Source organism: Oryctolagus cuniculus, chromosome 7 (genome assembly GCF_051225735.1).
Source record: "Oryctolagus cuniculus isolate XC-2025 breed Fujian yellow rabbit chromosome 7, ASM5122573v1, whole genome shotgun sequence".
Classification (NCBI taxonomy): Eukaryota; Metazoa; Chordata; class Mammalia; order Lagomorpha; family Leporidae; genus Oryctolagus; species Oryctolagus cuniculus.
In genome coordinates, this window is record NC_142873.1 from 97,143,627 (window position 1) to 97,171,105 (window position 27,479).

Genomic DNA, 27,479 nt, shown 5'->3' on the forward strand with positions numbered 1-27,479 from the left:
CTATGGGAAATGAGCTCATGGAGGATGTATGTATGTAGGATGACATTTGTGGAGTCATGGACCTTCTTCATATAATAAACCCTTGGTGGTTTTTTGTTTGGTTTGGTTTGTTTTTTGCTTGTTTATTTGGTTGGATTATTATTATTATTATTATTATTTTCTTGGCCACAGAGATTGACCTTTTTTTAAAAAAATCACAAATGAAACAATGGTATAGATTAGGGAACATGGCTTGCCTTGGAAATAGGCATAGCAGGTACTTAATTACATGAAGAAGTCACAGATGGCATATTACTGCCAAACCTAAACTCTCTGTACCTCCCCTTGTCTGCCGCCCATCACCTTGATGCCACAGTGTATGCAAGTATTTGTGTTTGTTTCTCTCTTTTGGGGCGTCTATTAAGATGTACTTAATACAAATAAATGTAGTTGCCCAATTTCATTCTAAAATATTATACTAAAATCCACCATAGAGTGTTAAAGACATCTAGTGAAAGGATTTAAAAGTTAGACACATTATATCAAAATTTCTCAACAAGAAAGAATTAATTGAGGAAAGTCTTGAAAGGGAGAACTAGATAAAAAATGTGAGTGGAGAAATCCTGAAAAATGTGTATTTTTATGCTTATATGTATTTATGTGGTGGAGAGGGTTTATTATAATGACAAAAGCCCCTAGACAACCAAATGGATAGGCTTTGGAATCGCAATGCACTATAGCTGTGTTTGGCATGACTATTTTTTTTTTCAACTTTTATTTAATAAATATAAATTTCCAAAGTGCAACTTTTGAATTATAGTGGCTCTCCCCCCCCATTATCTCCCTCCCACACACAACCATTCTATCTCCCACTCCTTCTCCCATCCCATTCTTCATCAAGATTCGTTTTCAATTATCTTTATATACAGAAGATCAACTTAGTATATACTAAGTAAAGATTTCAACAGACTGCACCCACACAGACACACAAAGTATAGAGTACTGTTTGAGTAGTAGTTTTACCGTTAATTTGCATAGTACAACACATTAAGGACAGAGGTCCTACATGGGGAGTAAGTGCACAGTGACTCCTGTTGTTGGTTTAACAGTTAACACTCTTATTTATGATGTCAGTGATCACCTGAGGCTCTTGTCATGAGCTGCCAAGGCTATGGAAGCCTTTTGAGTTCGCCAACTACAATCTTACTTAGACAAGGTCATAGTCAAAGTGGAAGTTCTCTCTTCTCTTCAGAGAAAGGTATCTCCTTCTTTGATGATCTGTTCTTTCCATGCCTAAAATACTCTCATGGGCTCTTCAGCCAGATCTGAATGCCTTAATTATCATTTAACTTTTTTTGAGTAATAATTAAAATAGATTCATATTATTCTCACTCATTTTTCAAAATTTCTTGAGCACCCACTGTATGCTAATAATGTGACTTTAGGATCACAGAAATAGACCAAGACCTTGTCTCTTCTGAATCAATTGCTCCTTATTTTCATCCACCTATTTTATTTTCATGTGTTACTATCTTTTGGAGCTTTTGTGTTCTACAGGAAAAGGGCTTAACATTCACCAAGTACCTATTAAGTGATAGAAATGGTGGAGAGCATTTCAAATATTACTTTACAACTCTATGACTGAGCTCCATCTTGGTTTGCTGAGGAGAAAACAGATACAAAAATCTTTGCCAGAGGTCCCTAGGGAGTGAGAGATGGTGCTAGGCCAGGCCTTCTTTGACTCTGCCATGGCTATGCAGAAATCTCAACTGTCTGAAATGTATTTTTTCAGGCTACAAGTTTTTAAAAGTTTTTAATTTCATGAAAATATACACAATTTCTGGCCAGCGCTGCGGCTCACTATGCTAATCATCCGCCTTGCGGCGCTGGCACACCGGGTTCTAGTCCCGGTCAGGGCGCCAAATTCTGTCCCAGTTGCCCCTCTTCCAGGCCAGCTCTCTGCTGTGGCCAGGGAGTGCAGTGGAGGATGGCCCAAGTCCTTGGGCCCTGCACCCCATGGGAGACCAGGATAAGTACCTGGCTCCTGCCATCGGATCAGCGCGGTGCGCCGGCCGCAGCGCACTGGCCGCGGCGGCCATTGGAAGGTGAACCAACGGCAAAGGAAGACCTTTCTCTCTGTCTCTCTGTCTCTCACTGTCCACTCTGCCTGTCAAAAAAAAATATACACAATTTCTAATTGCTAAAATGTGGTAAACTAAAACTCTTTCCTGTAACTACTTTGTATTTTTTTTAAATCTGTTTTTACAGATTTTCATTATTTGCATTTTTTTTTTTGTCTGAGTTAAGCACCTCTTGTGTGGTCTGTATTTTCTGACCCTTCCTCTATTGCTTTAACTCAACTATGTTTTTCTTTCTTTTTTTTTTTTTTTAAGATTTATTTATTTATTTATTTGAAAGTCAGAGTTACACAGAGAGAGGAGAGACAGAGAGAGAGGTCTTCCATCTGATGGTTTACTCCCCAACTGGCCGCAACAGCCAGAGCTGCGCTGATCTGAAGCCAGGAGCCAGGAGCTTCTTCCGGGTCTCCCACATGGGTGCAGGAGCCCAAAGACTTGGGCCATCTTCTACTGCTTTCCCAGGCTATAGCAGAGAGCTAGATGGTAAGAAGAGCAGCTGGGACTAGAACTGGTGCCCATATGGGTTGCCAGTGCTTCTGGCCAGGGCGTTAACCCACTGCACCACAGCTCCGGGCCCTCAACTATGTTTTTCTTTAATTTGTGTCTACTAGAGCTGCAAAAAAGATTACTGAAGCATAGAATCATGATTTTTGATTTGTTTCCAGTACATGATCATGATGCAAAGAATATTGCTATCTTTTTGGACTCAGCAGAAATAGTATTTTTTTCTGAGAACAAAAAAGTTTCAGATGATATTCAGTAGCCTTAGATCCATCTCTGACCTCAGGGCCCAAGTATATATTTTTACAAGGGCATACAAGTGGGGACTAATATAAGCCTTTGATATGGCAGCCAGATGTGTCAATTTGTCCTGCTTCTCCAGCCCAGCTCACCTCTCTCAATCCCTTGCATGGTGTCCCTCAGCCCAATGGCCTTGATTTGGTTCCTCATAGCTGCCAGCTTTCTTCCTATCACAAGCTCCCTACCCATGCTTGCCCTTGGCTAAGGCTGCTAACCATCTTGCAAAGTCTCACCTTTAAATTTCAGATTTAATGCTTTCTTCATACCTGGTACTTGCTTCTCCTTTATAGTACCTATCATATCACATTTTCAGGTAAATAATTATTGTTGAGCTAATTTGCTTATGTCTTTCTCCCTTAGGATTACAAATAACTCCATGAAGACAGGGAGTTCATTTATATAGTTTCATTATATAGTCCTTGTTTGTTTATATAGTTTCGGTACCCAACACAGTGTTTGATATCCAGTAGAAGATCAATAACTGCTTGCTAAATGAATGAATACATTCAGGAAGAAATAAAATAATGAGCTTTTGGACGTGGCTGTGCCCGCCTTAGCTCTAACTAAGGTGTTTATAACCAACCTCTAAGCAGAAGTAGGCTTCCATCAGATCTTGGGCTTACAGATTATATATCTCTCCCAGAGGGGCCAGTAAGTGGGGTGAAAGTGGAGGCCAGGACAGAGTGGGAAATGAAACTGGCTGCAGAGGCTGACTCTATAAGGCCAGACACCTTGCCTACTGCGGTATAATGGGTATGCCAAGAATGGGCAATTTGGGCAGGCAACAGCAGCCAAAGGTGGTCCAATTTTGTTAGGGAGGGCACAACAGTGGTAAGTCTTGCCAGGAGAAGGTGCTGGAAATCCAGACAAATAGCAACATCTTGGTTCTGAGCATTCTTTCCATTTTTAGATAAATTCAAGGCAGGGAGTTAGAGTCCCTAGAGCAAGATTCAGTCCTGGCATTGGCAGAAGTAAAGGAGGGCTTCAGGGCCAAAGCCTAGTTCATGAGCTCAATGGAGGAAAATGGAGCCTTGGGCAAACCCACTAAAGCACAAGCCCAGACTCGCTTGCTGATGGGCCCCACACAAGGGTGGGAGAAAGCTGCTGGCAGTAACAGGAATCCTAGAGCAACTCAAAGGCTGAGTGAGTGCTTGGGCTCTTCTCTGGTGCCCGAAACTGAAGGGTAGATAGAAGTTAGGGTGATAATGAAAAATGCATTGCCTATTAGTTTAACTCCTGAATAGTCTATCTACTGTTATGATGTAATTAACTAGTCCTCTCTACTCTGGCTCTGTGGGAAGGACCATGTACTTCAATTTCCAAACTGAATTCTTTTTGAATCAAAAGAAATTTTGCTACTATAAAAACAGTTTTATGCCCATCATAAAAAGTTAGAAAATACATTGAAGCAAAATTACACTAAATCAGCTTATTCTATTAATTCACCAATATAATCTTTACCATGTTCTTTCCAGATCTATAATATTTTTTACAAAAATGAGATTTTGTTTTACATGCTTTTTGCTACTTCCTTTTTTTCTGTTAACAATGTCCACCTTTCCAGTTCAACAAATATTAACTTAATCTAATAGTCAAAAGTCCCTAACTGTTCCAAAACACCCTTTTTAACATTCTGTACAAACAAGAACAAAACACAGGACCAGATTTTGCATCTGGTTGTTATGTCCCTTAAGTCTTCTCTAGTTAGCGTGGTCCCCTTTTCATCTGACATTGATCTGTTGCCCTGCAGAATATCTCACTTTCTGGTTTGCCTGGTTCTTCTACAGGAGTGTCTCTGAACATTTTGGACCAGACTACATCCTAGGGGTGCTGTATAACATCTGTTGCGTCATATCAGGAGAAACATAATATCTGCTTAGTACATCATTAGTGGTCTGAACTTGAATATGCAACTAGGATCCTGGCTCTTTTTAATAAGATCCCAGACTGACATAATAGGAATACAACCCTCACGCCAATTTCCATCCTAGTTCCACTCATTACTTCTGCTTCCTTTACCTCCATTTCCAACCAATCCTAATCCCCCCAAGCACCTTCCAAGCCAGAAAGACAGAAGGGAATGAAGTGTGATGAAAAGCACAGCAATCAGACTGGAAAGTTCAAGTCTCCTGGCTCCCTATCTGAAAGTTCATCTACATTTACTGCACTAGATGTGACTAGGCAGGATGCAAATCCAGGAACTTATCTCATTCCGGATTTCAGTTTCCCAGGCGTTTGTAGTGTCAGAATAACTTGACTCTGGGGTATATACAGGATACAAAGCAGTATGCAAAAGATGTGAATGTTCTTACAAACAGCTTTTGAAGAAGACACAAGCTTATACAGAAGCTAACTCAATGATTTTGTAAATTGATTATACAGGAAAATGAACTTTGATTTTTTAATTCATTCTGCAAAATATGAGGAGGAATAAAAATCAATATAGTTATATAGTGTTCATCTAGGAAGACAGGGGATTAGCACATGTGTCCTGCTTTATTGATTTGTTTTGTTTTATTTTTAATCGTGATAATGGACATCTTGGTTAAGTACTTTCCGCACTCTGAATTTGGGTTTTCTCATCTGTGATGGAGGTATGATGATACCATGTAGGGTTGTTGTGAGGAGTTTCACAAATGTAAAACATCTCCATTATAGTGAGTAACTACCATTCTCCTTCCCCTTCTCACCTGCCAGGGCCTAACTAAGTGACATGCTCCCTTCCGTACTTTTGACTCCTTCTTGGATTCTAGATGGGTCTGGACTGTTGGTCTGGAATGTACTAGTGTATGTATCTGGGAAAGCAGGGGACAATAGGAGTAAGAGGCTTGAGATAGAGGCTGACCACTGTTATTATATGAACTAGTGTTTTATTAGAAGTGTATGGTGTAAAAACTGTTGTGACGTGACTTTTTAATATGATAACACATGTTATTTTTAATACCAAATTTTATTTTACTTTTTTAATTTTTTTTATTTTTTTTGACAGGCAGAGTGGACAGTGAGAGAGAGAGACAGAGAGAAAGGTCTTCCTTTGCCGTTGATTCACCCTTCAATGGCCGCCGCGGCCGGCGCGCTGTGGCCGGCGCACCGTGCTGATCCAATGGCAGGAGCCAGGTACTTATCCTGGTCTCCCATGGGGTGCAGGGCCCAAGCACTTGGGCCATCCTCCACTGCACTCCCTGACCACAGCAGAGAGCTGGCCTGGAAGAGGGGCAACTGGGACAGAATCCGGCGCCCCGACCGGGACTAGAACCCGGTGTGCTGGCTCCGCAAGGAGGAGGATTAGCCTATTGAGCCGTGGCGCCGGCTCAAATTTTATTTATTTTTTTTTAAATATACTAAAAGTCAGTCTTGTGGTTTATGACCCATGAACAGGAATGAAAGTGGTTAGAATACGATTTGGAGATTTTATTCTGCCCCTAGAGCACCAAGCCTTGTACATAGATGCTCTTATAATAAACTGGTAAGATAGAGCCATTTCTGTAGTATGGTTGTCTGTTTATTTGGCAGTAAGTCTGAAACCTGTATGTCCTTGGAAATGGTCACTGTCCTGGTGAATGTGGACCAGCAGGTGTCTTAAGATGTGTATATGTAAGGTCACATCCTGAAAACTTTATGAATGATTTTTATTTTGTGATCCATCTGAAACTACTAGAGGCTAGCAATTATGTTGTTTCTATGTGGACTCCTGAGCCACTCAGACCCCAGTTGACTTCTAGATCCTCCACTAACTAGCAGTGTGACTCCAAATGATCAGATTTTAATATTCACATTGTCCTTGGAAACTTGTTTTTCCTTTTCGAAGAGAACAGATAATTCCTAATGGCTGCACACTGCTTTTTAAAAACTTTTATTCAGAGCCAGCATTGTAGTAGAGTGGGTAAAGCCACTCCTTGCAATGCCAGCATCCCATGTGAGTGACAGTTTGAATCTTGAGAGCTCCACTTCCAACCCAGGTCCCTGCTAATGTGCCTGAGAAAACAGTAGAAGATGGATCAAGTGCCTGAGCTCCTTACACCTAGGAGGGAGACCAGGATGGGAGCCAGGGGCTCAATCTGGGTCTCCCACATGAGTGGAAGAGACCCAAGTACTTGAGCTGTCACCTGTTGATTCCCCCAGTACACATTAATAGGACACTGGATTGGAGGCAGAGCTGGACCTGAACCCAGACACTACGATATAGGATGTCGATGTCCCATGTGACAGCTCAACCATTGTGCCAAACATCCACGCTAGAGAATTTATTATTCTAATAACTGCAATGGTTGTTCTGAATATTAAATGGGACTATGCAAATTAGTCTTTTCACCTAATGCATAGTAAGTGTTCAGAAATTAGTTACTATTTTAGTTATACTTAATATTATCCTTCCCAAGTGCACAGTTTACACATGTTTGATTTCTCTGGAATCTTTAAGCCAACTATGACTTTCAGTGATCTGCAACTCCTAGCTAAATTAATGAGAAGCAGCATGCTGAGACCAAGTGCTGTAATTTCTGTCCATTGGGTCTGGAATGAGGATTCTTCTCAGTAGCTTTAATTATTGGATTGGCAAGTCTGATCAAGCACCCAGCAACAAGATGTTCATAGAAAGTGTTAACGTTTTTGTTTATCATATGTGAAAGTTAAAGCCTTACTGTGCTATCATTGCTCCTTACACTATGTTACATCCTCCCTCTCCAAATAACCATAAATTGCACCTTACAAATTGAATGGATTACAGCCATAGCTAGTAAATGGGGCCTTTTGTTAAAGGTAAAGGTCTTATATATGTGATAAATATGGGATTTCTGAATTTGAGTTACATCTCTTTTGCCTAGTCTACATTGGCTATCTGCATGTAATTAAAAGTATTCAGTGTATATTAAGTTTTCTTAACTACTATGTCTTCTAAGGTTAAAATCAAAGGTGAAGTTACACAAAGTGCCTCATTTCTTAGGGATAAATTTTTGGGGTCTATACAATATCACCTGTGTCATACCACACAAGGGCAAAAACAAAAGCTGACAGCTATATCCCCCCGCCCTCCAGCCTCTTGCCTCTTCATACTTCTAAAAAATATCTACTTAATATTAAGTGCTCATTATCAGTGGATTTGGGTATTGAATATGTATCTGTGGGTTCTGCATCAGTGAATTCAATCAGCCAATGGAAAATGTTCCATTATTCCTGACATGTGCTATACAGTTAGGCAACAATGGTTGCCTCTACACTGTAGACTTTTTTTCTTGCCATATTCTCCAAACAATACAGTGTAACCTCTTCATTGTATTAGTTATTTTAAGTGATCTAAATATAATTAAAGTGCACAGAAAGATGTCCATTGGTCACATGTGAACACCACACCATTTTATAGGAGAAACATAAGAATACAGATTTTGGTATCCATAGGGGTTGTGGAATCAGTCCTCCATGAGACAACTGTGTTTGTCCAGCTAGTTCAACCGACCTTAAGTTAGTCTGTGTGTAAAGTCCAAGGACCAGGAGCTTTCCAGACAGGGAGAGATGGGTAGGGAGCTCCAGTGTAACTGATCCCTACAAATAAAGATATCTTGCCCTTTGTGCTTTTTCCTAGAAGAGCCACCAGACAGTCCCTTTGAGGAACAGGACTTTGGTAAGTCATAGTCTGAGTGTTAAGAGCTAAATTAGTCTAAGAATCTTTCATGATAGTATATCCATAAAGAAATATATGATTTTTCAGAATCTAGGAACATTTAAATATTTGGTTCGTAAAGGATAATTGTGTACTGAGGGTTGCTGAATCCTTCTTTCAAGTGGCTGAATCACCCTCCTGAAGGGCTCCTTCCCTTTGGAGTTGAGAAAGAACCCTTCCTCCATACCTCAGAGAGAGCACCATGCAGTCCCTGACACTTTTACTACTATCCCAGGTCAGCACATACATCTTGTTTTCTTCCCATCCTTCCATCTCTGCAGGTGACTTTGTCACATGTGAGTCTTGTGCAGATCTCTCCAACAAAGAGCTCCACTGTCAAGCTTTCATGCCACTATGAATATTTTACCCCCATGGCATGTTTGTTTTGTAACACCTGTCTCTCTCCAGCAATACCATATAGTTGCATCTTGCTACTTAGATTCTTTTCTGTAGAGCAGCCTTGGACAGACAACCCTTGAGAGTGAGAATGGCAGAGTCTTGAGATCTGGTCCATACTTACTGAGTCAATCTACACTTTTTTAAGATTCTCAGGTGATTCATATGGAAATGAAAATTTGAGCAGCCCTGGCTTCAAGAATTTTCTTCCCTTGTATACTCTCATTGCCTCTGAGATGTACAAATAAGTAATTTTATTACTTCCAACATTACTGGGATCTGAAATCCTCAACTAAAAAGATTTACGTGTGGTGAAAATGTAAAACATATGTAGCAATTTTGAAATAACTGTGATCTCCATGATGAAGTGATAGATATGTTAATTAACCTAACCTAATTTTTCTAGTATGTATAAATCAGAACACTACTTTATACCTCATAAATATATACAATTATTGGTCAATTATAATAAATTTATTTTAAAAATGGTTATTATATATGTACTTTTCTGCATCTGTGCCCAAAGCACTTTTTTTTTTTTTTTTTTTTTTTAATTTTTTGACAGGCAGAGTGGACAGTGAGAGAGAGAGAGACAGAGAGAAAGGTCTTCCTTTTGCCGTTGGTTCACCCTCCAATGGCCGCCGCGGCCGGCGCGCTGCGGCCGGCGCACCGCACCGATCCGATGGCAGGAGCCAGGAGCCAGGTGCTTTTCCTGGTCTCCCATGGGGTGCAGGGCCCAAGCACCTGGGCCATCCTCCACTGCACTCCCGGGCCACAGCAGAGGGCTGGCCTGGAAGAGGGGCAACCGGGACAGAATCCGGCGCCCCGACCGGGACTAGAACCCGGTGTGCCGGCGCCGCTAGGCGGAGGATTAGCCTAGTGAGCCGCGGCGCCGGCCCCAAAGCACTTTTATTCACTTTTATGCAATTTAGTGTTGTCTACTTATATTATTTGTTCTCACATTTTGCTATCATTTTATAGTTTCAAAGTTCTTTCATATAGATTTTGTTAACTTGATAGCGTATGATTTTGTAAGGTAGAAAAGTAGGTAAAAAGATCTTTTGTAGAGGCTATTTTGTAAATTTCCATCTATAATTTCCTAATCCTAGGGATTCAGATAAAGAGGTGAGAAATATATCACCAGTTTTTTTCCCTATCTTAGAAAAAATAGAAGTCAAGCCTTTTTGTGCCATCAGATGTCAGTTAATTATTATACCTCAAAATGTATCATGAATCAAAGTAATGTTTTACTCCTCAGTATGATCTGAGTTATGTTTTCAATCATAAACCTTGTCTTCTCAATTAAGATGAAGTAATTAACCATAGATTAAAACCCTCATCTTTCTGACAAATTTTTTGAGATAAATGAGCCAAAGAAAAATAGGCACTCCACTTCTGATATAAATTAGTCTAAGGCAGTAAGCACCACTGACTGCTGCTTTTGCTTGGGTAGATGGGAGACATAAAAAGGGTGAAAGTACAACATAAGATATTGCCCTGAGATCCGGGCAACTGTTTTTCTCCTAGAGCAGCTATAAACGTGGGCACTCATTGCTGAATCATGGCTGAGGAGGAACTGTTGGTTTTGTATCAGTAAAGTGCATCTGTATTGGGGACAGGGTAGGGGGAGACACTCCCAAATTCTGAGTGTTACACCTAGGAATTACAGGTGAATGAGTGAATGGATATTGTACTTTTTGGTGCCATTTATGTCTTTTCTTCTCAGTTCCTTTCACTCACTTCTTTTTAACAGCTTGGTGTTAAAGAAAACTTAACCAGGGTCAGGCATTGTGGCACAGGTTAAGCTGCCACCTAGGACACACCCATGTCTCACATCAGAGTGCCAGTTCAAGCCCTGCATACTCTACTTCCAATCCAGTTTTCTGCTGCTGAGCCTGGGAAGCAACAGATAATGTTTCAAGTACTTGAATTCCTGCCACCCACATGGGAGACCCAGATGGAGTTCCTGGCTCCTGGCTTCAGCTTGGCCCAGCTCTGGCTATTTTGGCCATTTTTTTTTAAGTTCATTTATTTGAAAGGCAGAGTTACAGAGAGGCAGAGACAGAGGCAGAGAAAGAGAGAGAGGTCTTCCATCCACTGCTTCACTCCCCAGTTGGCCACAACAGCTTTTGCTGTGTCTATCCGAAGCTTGGAGCCAGGAGCTTCCTCTGGTCTCCCATGCAGGTGCAGAGAGCTGGATCAGAAGTGGACTCGAACCAGTGCTCATATGGGATGCTGGCACTACAAGTGGTAGCTTTACCCAATACACCACAGCCCCAGCCCCTAGTTTGGCCATTTGCGGGGCTGGGGGTTGGGGAGAGATTGATTTTGCCAATCACGGGTTCACTCCTCAAAAGACTGCAACAGCTACAGCTGGACCATTCCAAAGTTAGGAGCCAGGAATTCCATCAGATCTTCCACATGAGTGACAAAGACCCAAGAAATTGGGCTATCCTCCTCTGCCTTCTCAGCAGGAAGCTGGATCAGAAGCAGAGCAACTGGGACTTGAACTGGAATGAGATGCCAGCTTCACAAGTGTTGGCTTAACTTGCTGTACCACAACGCCAGCCCCAGCCATTTGTTTCTTGACTGTCTTCTTTCTATGATACCACATTCTCCTGATTTCTTTCTGTCTTTTGTTCTCCTCTGCTTAGTTTCTAAAATACAGAGATTCAGTGTTGGAGAGCCCAACATGATGCATTTTCTCTTTAATATTTCTAGGTAATGACGTTTGGTCCCATAGTTCTAAATATCATAGTCAATGCTGTTAACTCCTAGATTAATATCTTTAGTCCTGATTGCCCTTTCTTGCTTCAGACTTGTTGATTCAACTTTAAAACCTACCAGATCTGTTCTTGTGCCTGTCTTCCAGCCTCCAGTAAAGGTGTTTTTTTTTTTTTCTCCATCTCCTCTGCATCACTTCATTCAAACCACTATCCTTTCTCATTGCATACTACCTTAGCCTCTCAATTGGTTTAATGCTGCAGCTGTTGACCTACTCTTGTCGCTTCTCCATAGAGCAATCAAAGGAATCATTTTTTAACTGTAATTTCTATTCTTGAAATCAAGTAGTGAACTGAGGAAGACCCTAGTTGTTATTTAAAATTTCAATAAGGGCCAGTGCTGTTGCATAAGGGATTGAACTGCCTTCTGCAGCACTGACATCCTATATGTGTATCAGTTAGAGTCCCAGCTGCTCCATTTCCCATCTAGCTCCCTGATAATGTGCCTGGAAAAGCAGCAACGGATAGCCCAAGTACTTGGGACACTGCACCCATGTGGGAGACCTGGAAGAAGCTCCTGGCTCTTGAAAAAAAATTTTGAAGCACAAATATTCATGATTTAATATTACTTCTTTCCTCAATCACACTATTCAGCTTACTAATTAAGTAAGTTTTAATGTATTTAGCAGGTAAATATCAGGATAATAAAAATAAATATATAAGCCTAATGGACAATTTACTATTTTTGATATTGGCTATTTGGACTCTCACAATATGATTCTGATGCTTTGACCCAATTTAAATGAGTTATTTTGATTCCATTTCTAAATACCAATATTTAAATCAGATTTATGTGAATTTGAATAAGCAAAAGTTTCTTTTTCCTTGTTGGAGGAAAATCTATTAGTTAATATGATTTCTTAGTGACTTTTTGTAGACCAGCATTAAACAATTTCTGGCTTTATATTTTCTTATTTTACTAAACTTACTTTAGTTGAAATAAAAATTTTTCTATGGAAATTTAAAATAGATTTCATTGATTATGTTTTAGCTCCATTTTTTTATGATCATAATTTTTCCCCAATTTAGTTTTTCAATCAAATTTTATAAGAAGAGATGATTCTTCTACCAATTTTATCAATAAAAATATGAGAACTTTTAGCAAGTTTCAATTTTACTTTCTGTTCATAATTTTTATAAAAGTTTAATTTCTTCCAAAATCAATTTTTACAGTTTTCAGAGTTGGTAATAGTTATATTATTCTTCAGTCCATTGGAACATTTCTCAACCCATATCATAAAAGAAAAAACTTCATTATATATGCTTTTAGCATTGTTGTTTTAATTTTGTCAAGACAACTCCTATGTAATCTGAGCTTTTCTTGGCTTATGTTTTTGTGGTAAATGCCTCCAGTGTCAAAAATGCCAGGATTAAAATATTCTCCTATAATTTAATTGCTATCTTTTTTTCTCTCAGTCAGTCTATCAGTGTTAGCTAGAGTTGTAACAATTGAAAATTATTGTTAAAAATAGGTTTAAGTCCACATAAGAATTCCAGAAAGTCTAGAGGGATCTTGAGGAGAATAAATGTAAATTTGTAGAGAAAGATGTATTTCTTCATTAGACAAAACGTGTGTAAATTTCACTTCTAATTCACAGGGAAGCAGTTCTTTCCTTATATTGAAGCTTGTATTTCCTGTGGCAATCCAATCTGGTTTCCTGTCTCTCAGAGGATGAATTGCCTCCTGGCCCTAAATATTACAACTAGGTATTCTTCATTTGTGTGGACAAGAGCCTTTAGAAGGCTGAACTTGTAAGAAAAAAAGGGGCACAGAATAGAGGAAACATGATAAAACTCACAGTCAGACCGAATTTATTCAAAGAAAATAAACTCACAAAGGTCAACCGATTGCCAGTGTGCACAGGACGGAACACGTGGCAAGGGACCCAGACCCCAGGGGCTGGGCTTTTTTATATCTTACGTGGGCCAGTGGTGGGGGTGGGGACAGTAGGCAGAGGTGAACTTCCCTATACAGGTTTTTGAGGTTTGGCCCTCTGACTTCCAAACCTGGGGAAGATGCAGGGGGTGGGGTGGGGAACCATAGGGTGTGAGAGAGCTGGTCTCCTGAAAGAAGGTGGGAGTAACAAGAATCTAAAATGGCTGAGGCTAAAGTCCTTGTTCCATCAATCCTACCTCTGAATGTAGATAAGGAAATGGGATGCTGGTTTCTTTCTGGCTACTTCCTGCTGATATGGGGCATCGATGGGGGTGGGGTATCTATACTCTGGATCAGATTGATTGAAGGACCATCTTGTGTTACTTGTGCATGATTGCTTGAGTCATAGCAGTCATACATTCCTGTCAGGAATTCTGTGATATGTTAATTATACATGGCAGGAATAGGAGCACTATGATTATGAGGATAAGAGGAGAAATTAGAAACATGGCTTGTGGTGGAAAAGATGGCTGAAATAAGGACAAGAGGGGAAATAGGAGAGCAAGAGTCCTGTCCTGCTGATACAGGAAATGACCCCCTAAAATCTATATGAAAATGTTGCCCCTTAAAGTTCCCCAGAAGTGCCATCTGGGGTGCCACAGTTGCCAGAATTTGGAGTGCCATACAATATCACCATATGCTTATTAATAAATCCCCCATATTAATAAGCCCGAGAAGGTTCTTGCCTAACATTTAGAGAAGAATTCTAAATACCGGCATAAATAAAAGAGGCAGCATGGTACATTTTAGACTTTTATTTAGTGTGAAAGATGCATAGGAGAGTGAGAGCTTTATCTAAGAGAGAGGGGGAAATCTGGGTTCATACCGAGCACCAGAAACCAGCCACGTGGAGGAGCATCTAGGCCAGGAAGACTATGGCACGTGGCCCGAAGTCCACGGGCCCTGGAGCCACAGGGCTATAGCAAGCCCCTCCTGGCAAGAGACCAGGGAAAAGAAGAGAGGGCTGCACACACCGTGTCCCAGACTTTTAACCCACTTCCAAAGGGGAGTGGTTAATTAACCTGATTGGCTGGTGGGCACCCAGGTAGAGGCATGAGGGCACACAGGGGCGTGGCGAAGGTGTGGTCTTCCAGCTCACAAACCTAATGTATTTTAACCTGTTTGCCTGCCTACTTCATAGCTAGTGTGAAGACAGGTGTATGCCTGAATGCTCCCATGTTGTTTAGTGTGTACGTGCTGGCACGGATGTAGGGATGTGGGATGGAGTTAGCCTGGCCTGCCTCTAGTCCTGGGCTCCCTCATTTCTTCCCTCTGCTTATAGAAACCCTGGCTGCTGTCAGGCGTTTGGGTGAGGACTGCACTGATTTCTTCAAGCTGAGTAGGGGTGAGGTAATGATATCCTCCTGCTTATTAATACTTTTCAATATTAATAACCTTGTGGGTTCTTGCCACTTATTCAGAGGAGAATTCTGAATACTGGCTCAAATAGACCAGACAACATGGAAAGTTTTAAGGATTTTATTCCGTGAGAGGAATGCACAGGAAATTGAGGGCTTTATTTAGGGAACAGAGGTCTAGAAGCTAAATTGGGTCCATACCAGACAGAGAGCAGGCCAGGAATGAGCCATGTGGAGCAGGTATATGGCTATGAGCAGCCACAGGTAGTTTAGCCTGGGTAGTAAAAAAAAGGCAGAGAGCAGTCCATGAGCCACGTGGAGCAAGCATACAGGCAGGAAAGCCCAAAGGTCACGTGCCTGTGGGGCAACAAGGGAAGGGCCCACTGTGTTCCAAGCTTTTTATTTACCCCCAAATGGGGAATGGTTACGTAGTCTGATTGACATGTAGGTGTTCAGGTGGGGTCAGGTGAGGGCATGAGATCACACAGGGGGCCTGGTTTACAGCTCACAAATGTAATCAATTTCATTCTGTCTGCCTGCCTACATCAGCAGGGACCCATGGTCAAGACAGGGTTTCAGCAGAAGGTAGCCTCTCAAGGGGTGGCAGTACCATCTCACAGAAACTGACTCCATTAAGGTTTCATGTGCATGGACATCTAGAATTTCACTGCTTCAAGTCTGGAGAAAATAGATCTGACAAACAGATTAAATATGCAGGGTCCATAGGAAAAGACAGATGGTTATCAGAGGACCTAGAAAAGGTGCTCCAAACCATGAGGGAGGTTTTCCACTGAGAGGCAAACAGAAACTGAAAGGAACAGTTTGATAATAATCAGGTGGGCATTAAGGCCTGGCCAGGTATATGTGAGGTCCTGACCTGCCTATCTTTTCACATGGGATATTGGGTGAGACATAAGGGAGGTGTGAACCTCCTTAGGGAAGACACCTTGATGATTCCCATTACCTAGCTGGCCTGGGAGGAAGCCTGGTCTGAATAGGAGGTCAGTATAGAATAGGTGGGATGTCTAAAGGCAAATTTCCAGGTCTGCATGCAATGTTACTGACCCTAGGCTGTCCTCTGATGGTGGTGGTTACTTTGGAAGCTGGGTGGAGTGAAAAGCTTTATAGTATGGGGCCAACGGGTCTGCAGTTCTGACGCAAGAAGCCTTCAGTCCCTAGGGCAGGTCCGTCTTCACTGGCCTGGCTCTTGGCAGAGCTGACAGGGCTGGTCACAACAGCTGCTTTCCCAATTCCCTGACTCCCCATATAAAAAGCATGTGCCATTTGGGGTGGACTGGCCTTGTTGGGTCTCCCTGATGGCAGATCACTGTGTAAAACAGCCATTAATTGGCCTGCTATGTATCCTTACATTGCTGCTGCTGCCTAACTCACTCCTCTTTCTCTTGGTCTCTGTTAAAGTAGACTACAGCACCCTTTAGGAATGTCAGCCAAGGAGGGTGCTCAACCCCATCCCTAATCTTTGGTGGCTTGAGCTAGAAGTCTGTGGTCACAGGCATTATGATAATATTCTTCCTGTGAGATAAGATGATGCCCATGAAGAAAGCTATGTTCTTCTAAGTAAGATCAGACAAATAGACCACCTTATCTAAACTGTATACAAATTTTGAAATAATTAGTAAGACTTGTTAACTATCCCTTAATTTGGTTTGAAAAAGGGAGGTTTTGCCTGTTTACTGTGCCCATGGCAAAGTAAATCTAGCCATGAAATCATAATTTCTTTATATATGGCCAGGCTATTATTACAGAAAATTGCTAGTCATCTCTTTTATAAGGTCTGAAAATCAAACTGTACATCCTGATTGAGAGTCCTTCAGAATAGAATCAGTTTTTCATCTTGAAGAGAATTGAGAAATGAGGGAACAAGTCAGGCTTCCTGGATTGCTTAATATCAAGTGAAAATTTAGTAAACAATTTTAGCTGTCAAATAATTTGTAAAACATTTACAAAAAGGTCCAGTGCCTTCTATAAATTTTAAGAGTACGTGTGGTAGGAAATATTTCTTGACTGTCTAATACAAGTATAAGCAAATTAAAATAGAGCTTTAATATATTTTTCCATGTAGCTGATAACAGCACAACAAGATCATTAGACTTTTGTAAGTTTTGGACATTTGTATCAGTAGCATTTTATAATTTCATAATTTAAAATTTAGCACCACTTCACATCTTGACAATACCTTTAATATAATCCAAATAACCTAATTAGTCGCTATCTCTACAAGATGAGAGCTATATATCCTTTGACATTTCCAGGGGCCAAACTGGAAATATAAAAGTACATGGAATTTGGAACTTTGATTTTTTGAATGCTTGTCAAAGATGCTAAGAAGACTTAAAATATCTGTCAGAAATAGCATCCCTTAACATCATGACATAATGTAGACCAGACTTGAACACTGTTAAAAAGTGATGGGACTCAAATGCTTGCTTTAGAATTATATGTTCAAACAAACCATAACACTTTTACTAATAAAAAAAATCTTCAGCTGTTTTTAAATAATCAGAACTTAAGGAGATACAGGGGATACAAAGATCACCTCAATAGGATACAAAATTGATGTCTCTTTAGTCTGTCACCAAAATGGGAACTGAAAACCAATTTACATTTAGCAATTACACCAGGTGATTTAATATGCTGATATTATTTTATATCTTTATCTGAATTAAGGTAAAAATTATATTTATATGGAATTCTACTCCTGTTTGTAAAAACTCTAGCTAAAACTCAGTGGCATAAGCCAGAGGTTGCAAAATCCACCTTAGGGGACTATGAAGGTACCGATTACCCATTGCTATTTCATTGGAAACCTGTGAAACTAAGTTGCAAAACAAGTTCGGCAAATCACAAAGCAATTTTTTTAACGATAATGATTTCCTAGATTCAAAAGAGAGAAATCCCTTTAAACTCAATGTTCAGTTACAGTTGAACCAAATTCTCATGCATGAGATTGTTATTTACCAAAGACATCTCTTTAGATTTTAATTGAAAATTTTTTTTTTACTGAATAAAACAGCTTAGGCCAATGACGTCTAGTCGACAGTCAGCTACTTGAGACTGTCTCTGAAAGAAACACATGTTCAGGCAGCTGCAAAACAGGTCCGAAGGTGACTGTGGGCCAGGGGACAATGTATCGAGGACAAGAATTCCACTAGAGATTGCTCACCATTATGTTAGGTTTAATGGGATATGATCTCCTTATCCTGATAAAAGGAGACCTTGAATTTTAGCTTTTGACAGGCTGTTTTAAGTAATTGAAATGTATATATGTCTCATTGATTAATATATCCAATAATTTGGACTGTCTACCCAATGTTTAAAAATATAGATAAAGTAGTTACTTTGGATTTGATTTGATTTCCTAGACATTTTTTATTTTTGAATTTTATTGAGAATCAGGAGGGTGGAATATTAGAGTATATGGGCATGTTAATGTAATAACAACAATAATAAAATAGTTATTTACTAGCACTTACTATGTGTTGGAGACTGTTCCTACTGCTTTATGCATGCTAATTTACTTAATCCACCCTCCATTTTTTTGTGTGGCTACCAAATTCAACAGAAAAACAGAAGTGATTACTCCACATCCCTCTGCGACCCCAGTCCCAACCTTTCTGCTCACTCCCCTTTCCTACCAAACTTTTTGGTTTAGTTCTTCTTGTTAATGCATGCATGTTGTTTTATGTAATCAATCATATGGATCCTAGTATTAAGGAGCTTATGGGGACAAACTACATTCAGTTGAGATTCATTAAATTCTCAGTTTCCTATTAACTAAATGGGGAAATTGTAGTCCTGCCTGCTTCATCCTTGTTTTTCCACCTCTCTTTAGCCTACCTCATTCTCACTCTGATCCCATATCAAAGGTACTCTGTTGGATGATAGCTTCTTGTCTGATCCTGTTAGAAATCACACATCTGTAAATTTTGGCTGAGTACAGCTTGTATATAATAATGTCTTCCAGTGTTTCTCTGGTTTCAGATCCAGGGATGTCATTATTTTTGTTCCCTCTGCAGCCCCCTGAAATCAAATCTGCAGTTCACTATTTTTTTCCCACTCTCTTTGGAATCAAATAGTCTGGATAAGTTTCACCCTTATGGCCTTGGCTTCCTGATCTTTGGCAATTGCACTTTTATTAAACAAGTATTTATGCAGGATCCATCAGATACTAGAAGTTTAGAGCCAGAAGGAACCTTGGGGACCATCTTTAACCTCTTTCTCTTACACATGATGAGGCTGAGGCTCAGAGAGGGTGAAAGGACTTGCCTCTACGTTGTAAGCTTGTTAGTGCTGGGTTAGTGCCAGAACCAGGTCTTAGAATCTATGTTCTTTCAGTGATATGCTCTTTTACCCTTAGACTTTAAATTCGAGTCTTGTGGTTATCCTAAGGTTTTTCATAAGTTTAAATTTCCCTTATTTAATGAATGTCTAACTTTGGAAATATAAGAATGTCTAGTATACAAAATGGATCTCTCAATTCCTATCTTTCTTTTCCAATTAGAGATTCTAAATGCATACTTTTATTTTTTTCTCAAAGAAACCTTTTATTTAAGGAATACAAATTTCATGCATTTGATAAATACAACTTTAGGAATATAGTAATTCTTCCCACCATACCCACCCCAATACCACCTTCCCACCCCTCTTCCTCCTCATTCTCCTATTCCTGGTTGTATTTTTTACAAAGATCTATTTTCAGTTAACTTTATACACAGATTAACTCTGTACTAAGAGTTCAACAAAATGTATGGAAAAAAGCGCAGTTCCTCAACAGTTGAGACAATGGTTATTCAAAGTCATTGCATCTTGAAGTTGATTTCACTTCTTTTTTTTTTAAGCATACTTTTTTTGAGAAACTTAATTAACTCTAAAGAAGAACCAAAGAATGATACATCTTTTGTGAGCACTTAGACAACTATAATTTATGAGGCATAAGAATATCTTCCATTTAATACACTAAAATGAAGTAAATTTTTGAGAAAAAGTTGTGCTATTAACTCTCATGATACAATTCTTTGAGGACAGAGGTCCTGCCTGGGAAGTAGTGCACAGTGACTCCTGTTGTTAATTTAAGAATAAACACACATGTATGATGTCAGTGATCCCCTGAGGTTCTTGACATAAGCCTTTTGAATACACAAATTCCTTAAGTATTTAGACAAGGCCATAAGCAAAGTGGAAGTTCTCTTCTCCCTTAAGAGAAAAGTACATCCTCCTTTGATGACCACTTCTTTCCACTGGGGTCTCACCCACAGAGGTCCTTCATGTAGGATACTTTTGTCACAGTGTCTTGACTTTCCATGCCTGAAATGCTCTCACGGTTTTTCAAGACCAGAATACCTTAAGGGCTCATTCTGAGGTCAGAGTGCTATTTTAAGTGATTGTCATTCTATCAGTCTTCTGGCTCATTTATATATTAACAAGAGTTCCCATCAGCCTGCCTCTACTTCTTTAGTCAGATATTTGCATGTCATCACAATTTGGTTTGATCTTGTGTGGGCTGAGAGCAATGCATTTTAGCACAAGGTAAAGAATTCAGGAGTACTTATCCTATGGATCATATAAGTTGCATGGCAAGATTCTCTTCTAGGTAGTTGTATACACATACCCATGGCCATGTTAGTAACAGAAAACCATGCAAAATGTGATGGTATGCTACCTGACTCTGAGTCAGTCTCAGTAGTTATGGAGATAAAAGATTATGAAAGGGTTATGAAAGGGTAAAATAAATAAATTATTATTTAAAGTGAAAATTTTCTTTCTAAAATAGATATTTTGATACAGATAAGTAAAGGTTTGTTATAGTCTATGAGTTTAAAAAAAGCCCAGAAGTTTTCTTTCCTCCAAGAACAGAAGTAGAACATATTATGTTATTTTAGGAGTTTGACTTTATAGGCAAATCTTCTAGACAAATTGAGTTGATGCCATGTAGGTCAAAATCCTATATAAGATCTACTTAACAAATAATTACTTAAGACAATGATAGTGATCAAGACCTTGCCCTAATTGGTTAGAATATTTAGGAGAGGACTTTTTAAAGAAAATATTGATTCGTTACTTTTTCAGATAATTTTGGTTAAAGCAAATTTCTTCATAAGATGGACATTTTTCCCCAATGATGACTTAGTGATATATCACCAGCCAGAATAAATATTGACAATAAAGTTGTTAGTTATTTGTTACACATTAGAAACATAACTAAATATTCTTTTTTGAAACCTAAACCAATGTGTTATTTTTTAAAAAGTTTATTTATTTTCATCTACTTGAAAGTCAGAAAGATAGATAATAAGAGATAGATATAGAGAAGTAGAGCGAGGATGTGAGAGAGAGAGAATCTTTCATTTGCAGAATCAATTCCCAAATGCCTACAACAGCCAAGGGTGGGGCAGGCCTAATTTAGGAGTCTGGAACTCCATCCAGGTCTCTCTTTTGAGTAGCAGAGACCCAAGTATTTGAGTCAGGATTTGCTACCTCCCCGATTGTACTTTAGCAGGAAGTTAAATTGGAAGTGGAGTAGCCAGAACTTGAACTAGCACTCTTATAGAAGATGCAGTTGTCCCAAGTGGCAGCTGAAAACACTAGGCCACAATTCCTGCCCTCCAGTGTATTCTATAACCATAGAAATGTGGTTTGAAAATGGACATTGGGGTTGACATCATTAGTATGGGAGATTAGGCAGTCCCCTGCTCATATCCCTCCAACAGCAGCAATAATTTGGCAACCATCCATGAATAAAGGTGCTATTATGGGAATATTATGATCCATGTGAGAGATTTCAAACCCTGATGTAGCCCAAATCAAGGATGGCCATTTTAGGGAGATAGTCCCAATACCCAGGTTGCAGGGTTCCTGACAATGATCCTGGCTATAGCCCTAGAAACAGCTTTATCCTCTTATGGACTCTACTGTAGATCTATTTGACAATAGCATTGCCACCAGTACACCTAGGGACCCAAGAGGAGCCACATCCATCCCTATTTCAGGGAACAGTGTCAGCAACATTGGTTCTGACTATGGACCCTGAAGCAGTATGTGTCTCAATGCTAGTCCTTTTGAGCAATGGTTTAGGAGCAATTCTGACTGTAAAGTGATCTGGAAAGAGTTACCCTAAAGAAAAAGAAGGGACCACACCTGTATGTACCCATAGTAATAAGCCAACAATCTGGGTATCCAATTGTGGATTCTAAAGCAGAGACTTGTTTCAATGCCAGGTCTACTGATCAAGGTACTACAGATAATCTCATCCATCCAAAGACCCTATGGAAGGTATACTTACCTGATAATGGGCCCATCAAAGACCCCACTGCAGCACAGAAAGAAAGAGCCCCAGCTCCAGTCCCACTTGAATGCAATTTGATGGGCAATCTCATTGTCCTAGGGACCTAACAAGAGAAAGTTTTTATTTTCCAAAAAATTCTGTAAAAATTGGGAGAGTTGTTTGTGCCTTAAAATGTGCAGATACTAAGGCAAGCTTCCCTGGATTAAGAAGAATCAGGCAGAAAAAAAAAAAAAGAAAAAAGAAAGAAAGAAAGAAAGAAAGAAAGAAAGAACGAACAACAAGGCCGGCTCTGTGGCTCACGAGGCTAATCCTTTGCCTGTGGCACCGGCACTCCAGGTTCTAGCCCCAGTTGGGGTGCCGGATTCTGTCCCAGTTGCTCCTCTTCCAGTCCAGCTCTTTGCTGTGGCCATTTGAGGGGTGAACCAACAGAAAGAAGACCTTTCTCTCTGTCTCTCTCACTAACTCTGCTTGTCCAAAAAAAAAAAAAAAAAAAAAAAAAAAAAAAAGAAAGAAAGAAAGAAAGAAAAAGAAAGAAAGAAAGTACAACACAAAGAACAAGAAGAATCAGGCAAATATGGGGCCATCAAAGGAAACTAATGAATCTATGATAGTTGGTCCTAAAGAAATAGAAATCAATAAATTACCTGAAAAAATAAAAATAATTATCTTAAATAGCTCAATATGATTCAAGGGAACACATGTAGGCAACTAAACAAAATCAAAATGAAAACTGCAATAAAAAATAAATTATGGGTTCCAAGATGGCGGTATAGCAGCAAAGTGTGCAGAGCCATGTAGAGAGAAATTGATGAATAGAGGGGACAGTCAGGCAACAGAACCACAAAAGGTTGGCTAGAGTGACACGGGAGCAGGCCAGAGGGTAGGGGTCCACCCTCAGGTAGAGGGGCCCAGAACTGCAGAAAGAGAATGGAAAACAAAAAAAAGAACCAGCGAGGGGACCACCACTGCTGCCACCGCCACTGCGCCCGACCCACCCTGGGATGGATAGGTAAGACACACACGGTTGAGCAGGGAAGGAAATCGAAATCAAAACAAAGGGAATAGCTCCCACGGGAAGAGGGCGTGATCCAGGGGGACGAATTGAGAGACTGAACAAGCCATGATCCCTTGGTGTCTCCGCCCCTGCCATCAGAACTGCAGTGGGCAGAGAGCAGCCATCTTGTTTGTTTACATTCAGGCGTGAAGGAGGGCAGGCTCTGCTTTCACCTTCCAAAGGAGGAAACTTCAGTGGCAGGGACCAAGGTGGTTTGTAGCTACTCCCCACTCCTCTTGCAGGGGGCGCAGTGAGGGGGGATGGCTGATCAGTGAGGCCCTGGCACTTTAGGGTGAACAAAGGAACAGGGAAACCGGCCCCAAGGGGCGGAGCTTGGCACCTCAAAGCCCTGACACCAGCCCACTCAAGTTACCAAAAAGAATAAATAAATAAAGAGATAAGTAGGTAGAGCTTCCTGCTTACACTGGCTATTGCTACAGACCCATAGAAGCCCATAGCAGAGGGAAATCAACCTGAAAATTAAGCCAAACAGAAATGCCGAAGAACAAAGGAAAAATCCAGAATAAGAATATAGAAGAACCTATGAATTCGCCAATGGAGCAGGCTAAACCATCCATAATAGAGGCTGAAGAAGAAGAATATGAAATCATGCCAGAAAAAGAATTCACAAAATTAATAATCAGATTACTTAGAAGTAATGAGAAACATATTCAAGATCTGAATGAAAAGCACACCCAAGGATTAGAGATCCTAAAGAGAAGTCAGAATGAAATACTGGAAATGAAAAACTCAATTGACCATATAAAAACCACTGTGGAATCCCTCAGAAATCGAACAGATGAAATAGAAGAGCGAATATCAGAACTCAAAGACAAACTTCCAAAAATAATATAGTCAGATCAAATGCAGGAAGAAAAAATTAGAAAATTAAAAAATAAGGTTGGGGACTTACAAGATTCAATCAAGCATTGTAATGTCCAGATAAAAGGAGTCCCTGAGGGTGGGGAAAGAGAGAATGGATTGGAAGGCGTTTTCAATGAAATAATATCAGAAAACTTCCAACAGAGGCAGATTGATAATACCAACCAAATTCAAATAATTCTCAGGAGCCCCAACAAGTTAGACCAGAAGAGAAATTCACCGTGACACATTGTAGCAACACTCAGCACAGTGACACATAAAGAAGAAATCCTAAAATGTGCCAGAGAGAAACGACAAATCACATTCAGGGGTAATTTAATCAGACTCACCCCAGACTTCTTATTGCAAACATTACAGGCAAGAAGACAATGGCATGATATAGTCCAAGTTTTAAAAGACAAACAATGCCAACCTAGAATACTATAGCCTGCAAAGCTATCATTTATGAATGAAGGAGAAATAAAGATCTTCCACGACAAACAGAAACTGAAAGAATTTGTATCCTCATGTCCAACCCTACAACACTGGCTCAAAGACGTGCTGCACACAGAAATACAAAAACAAAAATACAAAATGCAAAAACAAGAACTTCACTGCCAAAAAAAAGTGAATGTAGAAAATGACCCAATTAAGCCACAAACAAATCTCAAAATACATAAACAGCTCGTTTTAGGAAACATGACGGGAAAAAGACAGTACTTAACAATAGTCTCACTGAATGTGTTTGGCCTTAACTCTACTACCAAGAGACACAGACTAGCTGATTGGATCAAAAAAGAGAATCCATCTATATGCTGCCTTCAGGAAACACACCTTATCAGCAAAGATGCATGCAGACTGAAAGTGAAAGGATGGAAAAAGATATTCCAAGCTAACAGAAATTAAAAAAAGAGCTGGTGTGGCCATCTTAATATCAGACAAAATAGACATTAACACAAAAACTATTAAAAGAGACAGAGAAGGGCACTATATAATGATTAAAGGATCTACCCTACCCAACAGGAAGACATTACTATTATAAATGTATATGCACCTAATTAGAGGGTGCCTGGCTACTTGAAAGAATTACTAAAGGACTTAAAGGGAGATATAGACTCAAATAAAATAGTAACAGGGGACTTCAACACCCCACTCTCACCAATGGACAAATCAACCAGACAGAAAATCAATAAGGAAACAACAGAGCTAATTGACGCTATAGACCAAATAGACCTAGTAGATATCTTTAGAGCCTTCCACTCCACAGCCACAGAGTTCACATATTTCTTCCCAGTACATGGAATGTACTCTAGGATTGACAATATGCTAGGCCATAAAGGGAGCCTCAACAAATTCAAAAAAATTGAAACTCTACCAGCATCTTCTCAGACCATAGTGCAGTGAAACTCGAAATCAACAACCCAAGAATCTCTACACCATATGCAAACACATGGAGAATGGACAGCATGATTCTGAATGAACAGTGGGTCACAGAAGAAATCAAAAGAGAAATCAAAAGATTTCTAGAAACAAATGAAAATGACAACACAACCTATCAAAACTTGTGGTATACAGCAAAAGCAGTGCTAAGAGAAAAGTTTATAGCAGTTGGTGCCTATATCAAGAAACTGGAAAGGAATCAAACAAATGACCTAACATGCACCTCAAGGATATAGAAAAACAGCAGCAAATCAAGCCCAAACCCAGCAGAAGGAAAGAAATTCTAAAGATTAGAGACGAAATAAACAGAATTGAAACAAAAAAAATACAAAAGATCAACAAAACCAAGAGCTGGTTCTTTGAAAAAATAAACAAAATAGACATACCACTGGCCCAACTAACCAAAAAAGGGAGAGAGAAGACCCAAATCTGTAAAATTAAAGATAGTAATATAAATGTAACAACAGACACAAAAGAGATGTTTGCTAACAAATTGGGGAACCTGGAAGAAATGGATAGATTCCTGGACACATACGACCTTCCTAAACTGAGCCGTGAAAATATAGAAAACCTAAATAGAGGCCAGCACCGCAGCTCAATAGGCTTATCCTCCACCTGCGGTGCTGGCACACTGGGTTCTAGTCTCAGTCGGGACGCCGGATTCTGTCCTGGTTGCCCCTCTTCCAGGCCAGCCCTCTGCTGTGGCCCGGGAGTGCAGTGGAGGATGGCCCAAGTGCTCGGGCCCTGCACCCACATGGGAGACCAGGAGAAGCACTTGGCTCCTGGCTTCGGATCAGCGCTATGCGCCGGCCGCAGCGGCCGTTGGAGGGTGAACCAACGGCAAAAGGATGACGTTTCTTTCTGTCTCTCTCTCTCACTGTCCACTCTGCCTGTCAAAAATAAATAAATTAATAAAGAACAACTAACCCCAGTTCTTCTCAAATTATTCAAAACAATTGAAAGGGAGGGAATCTTCCCAAATTCTTTATACGAAACCAATATCACCTTAATTCCTAAGCCCAGAAAAGACACAACAGAGAAAGAAAACTACAGACCTATCTCCCTGATGAACATAGATGCAAAAATACTCAACAAAATTCTGGCAAACTGAATTAAACTACACATCAGAAAAATCATTCACCCGGACCAAGTGGGATTTATTCCTGGTATGCAGGGATGGTTCAGTATTTGAAAATCAATCAGTGTGATACATCACATTAACAAATTGAGAAACAAAAATCATATGATTATCTCAATAGATGCAGAGAAAGCATTTGACAAAATACAACACTCTTTCATGAGGAAAACTCTATGCAAATTGGGGTTAGAAGGAACATTCCTCAACACAATTAAGGCAATTTATGATAAAACAATAAATAATAATCCAGCATAAATAAATAATAAATAAATAATAGATAAATAAATAATTAAACCAATGGCCAGCATCATATTGAATGGGGAAAAGTTGGAGGCATTTCCATTGAAAACTGGCACCAGACAAGGATGTCCACTCTCACCATTGCTATTCAATATAGTCCTAGAAGTTTTAGCCAGAGCCATCAGGCAAGAAAAAGAAATTAAATGGATACAAATAGGAAAGGATAAACTTAAACTATCCCTATTTGCAGATGTCATGATCCTATATATAGGGGATCCAATAAATTCCTCTAAGAGACTAGGGGAACTCATAGAAGAGTTTGGTAAAGTAACAGGATACAAAAAAGTCAATGCTCAGAAACCAACAGCCTTTTTATACACAGACAATGCCACAGCT

The 27,479-nt window shown here is 39.8% G+C and overlaps 1 protein-coding gene across 1 annotated transcript in view; it reads left to right on the forward strand.

Annotated features, from left to right (window-relative positions):
* The window catches only part of SLC44A5 (solute carrier family 44 member 5), a 437,182-nt gene that overhangs the window by 226,733 nt on the left and 182,970 nt on the right, over positions 1-27,479 (forward strand). The window contains exon 2 of the mRNA XM_051857582.3: positions 8,497-8,535. Coding sequence (XP_051713542.2) covers positions 8,497-8,535 — 39 coding nt within the window. The remainder of the gene's footprint in view (positions 1-8,496; positions 8,536-27,479) is intronic.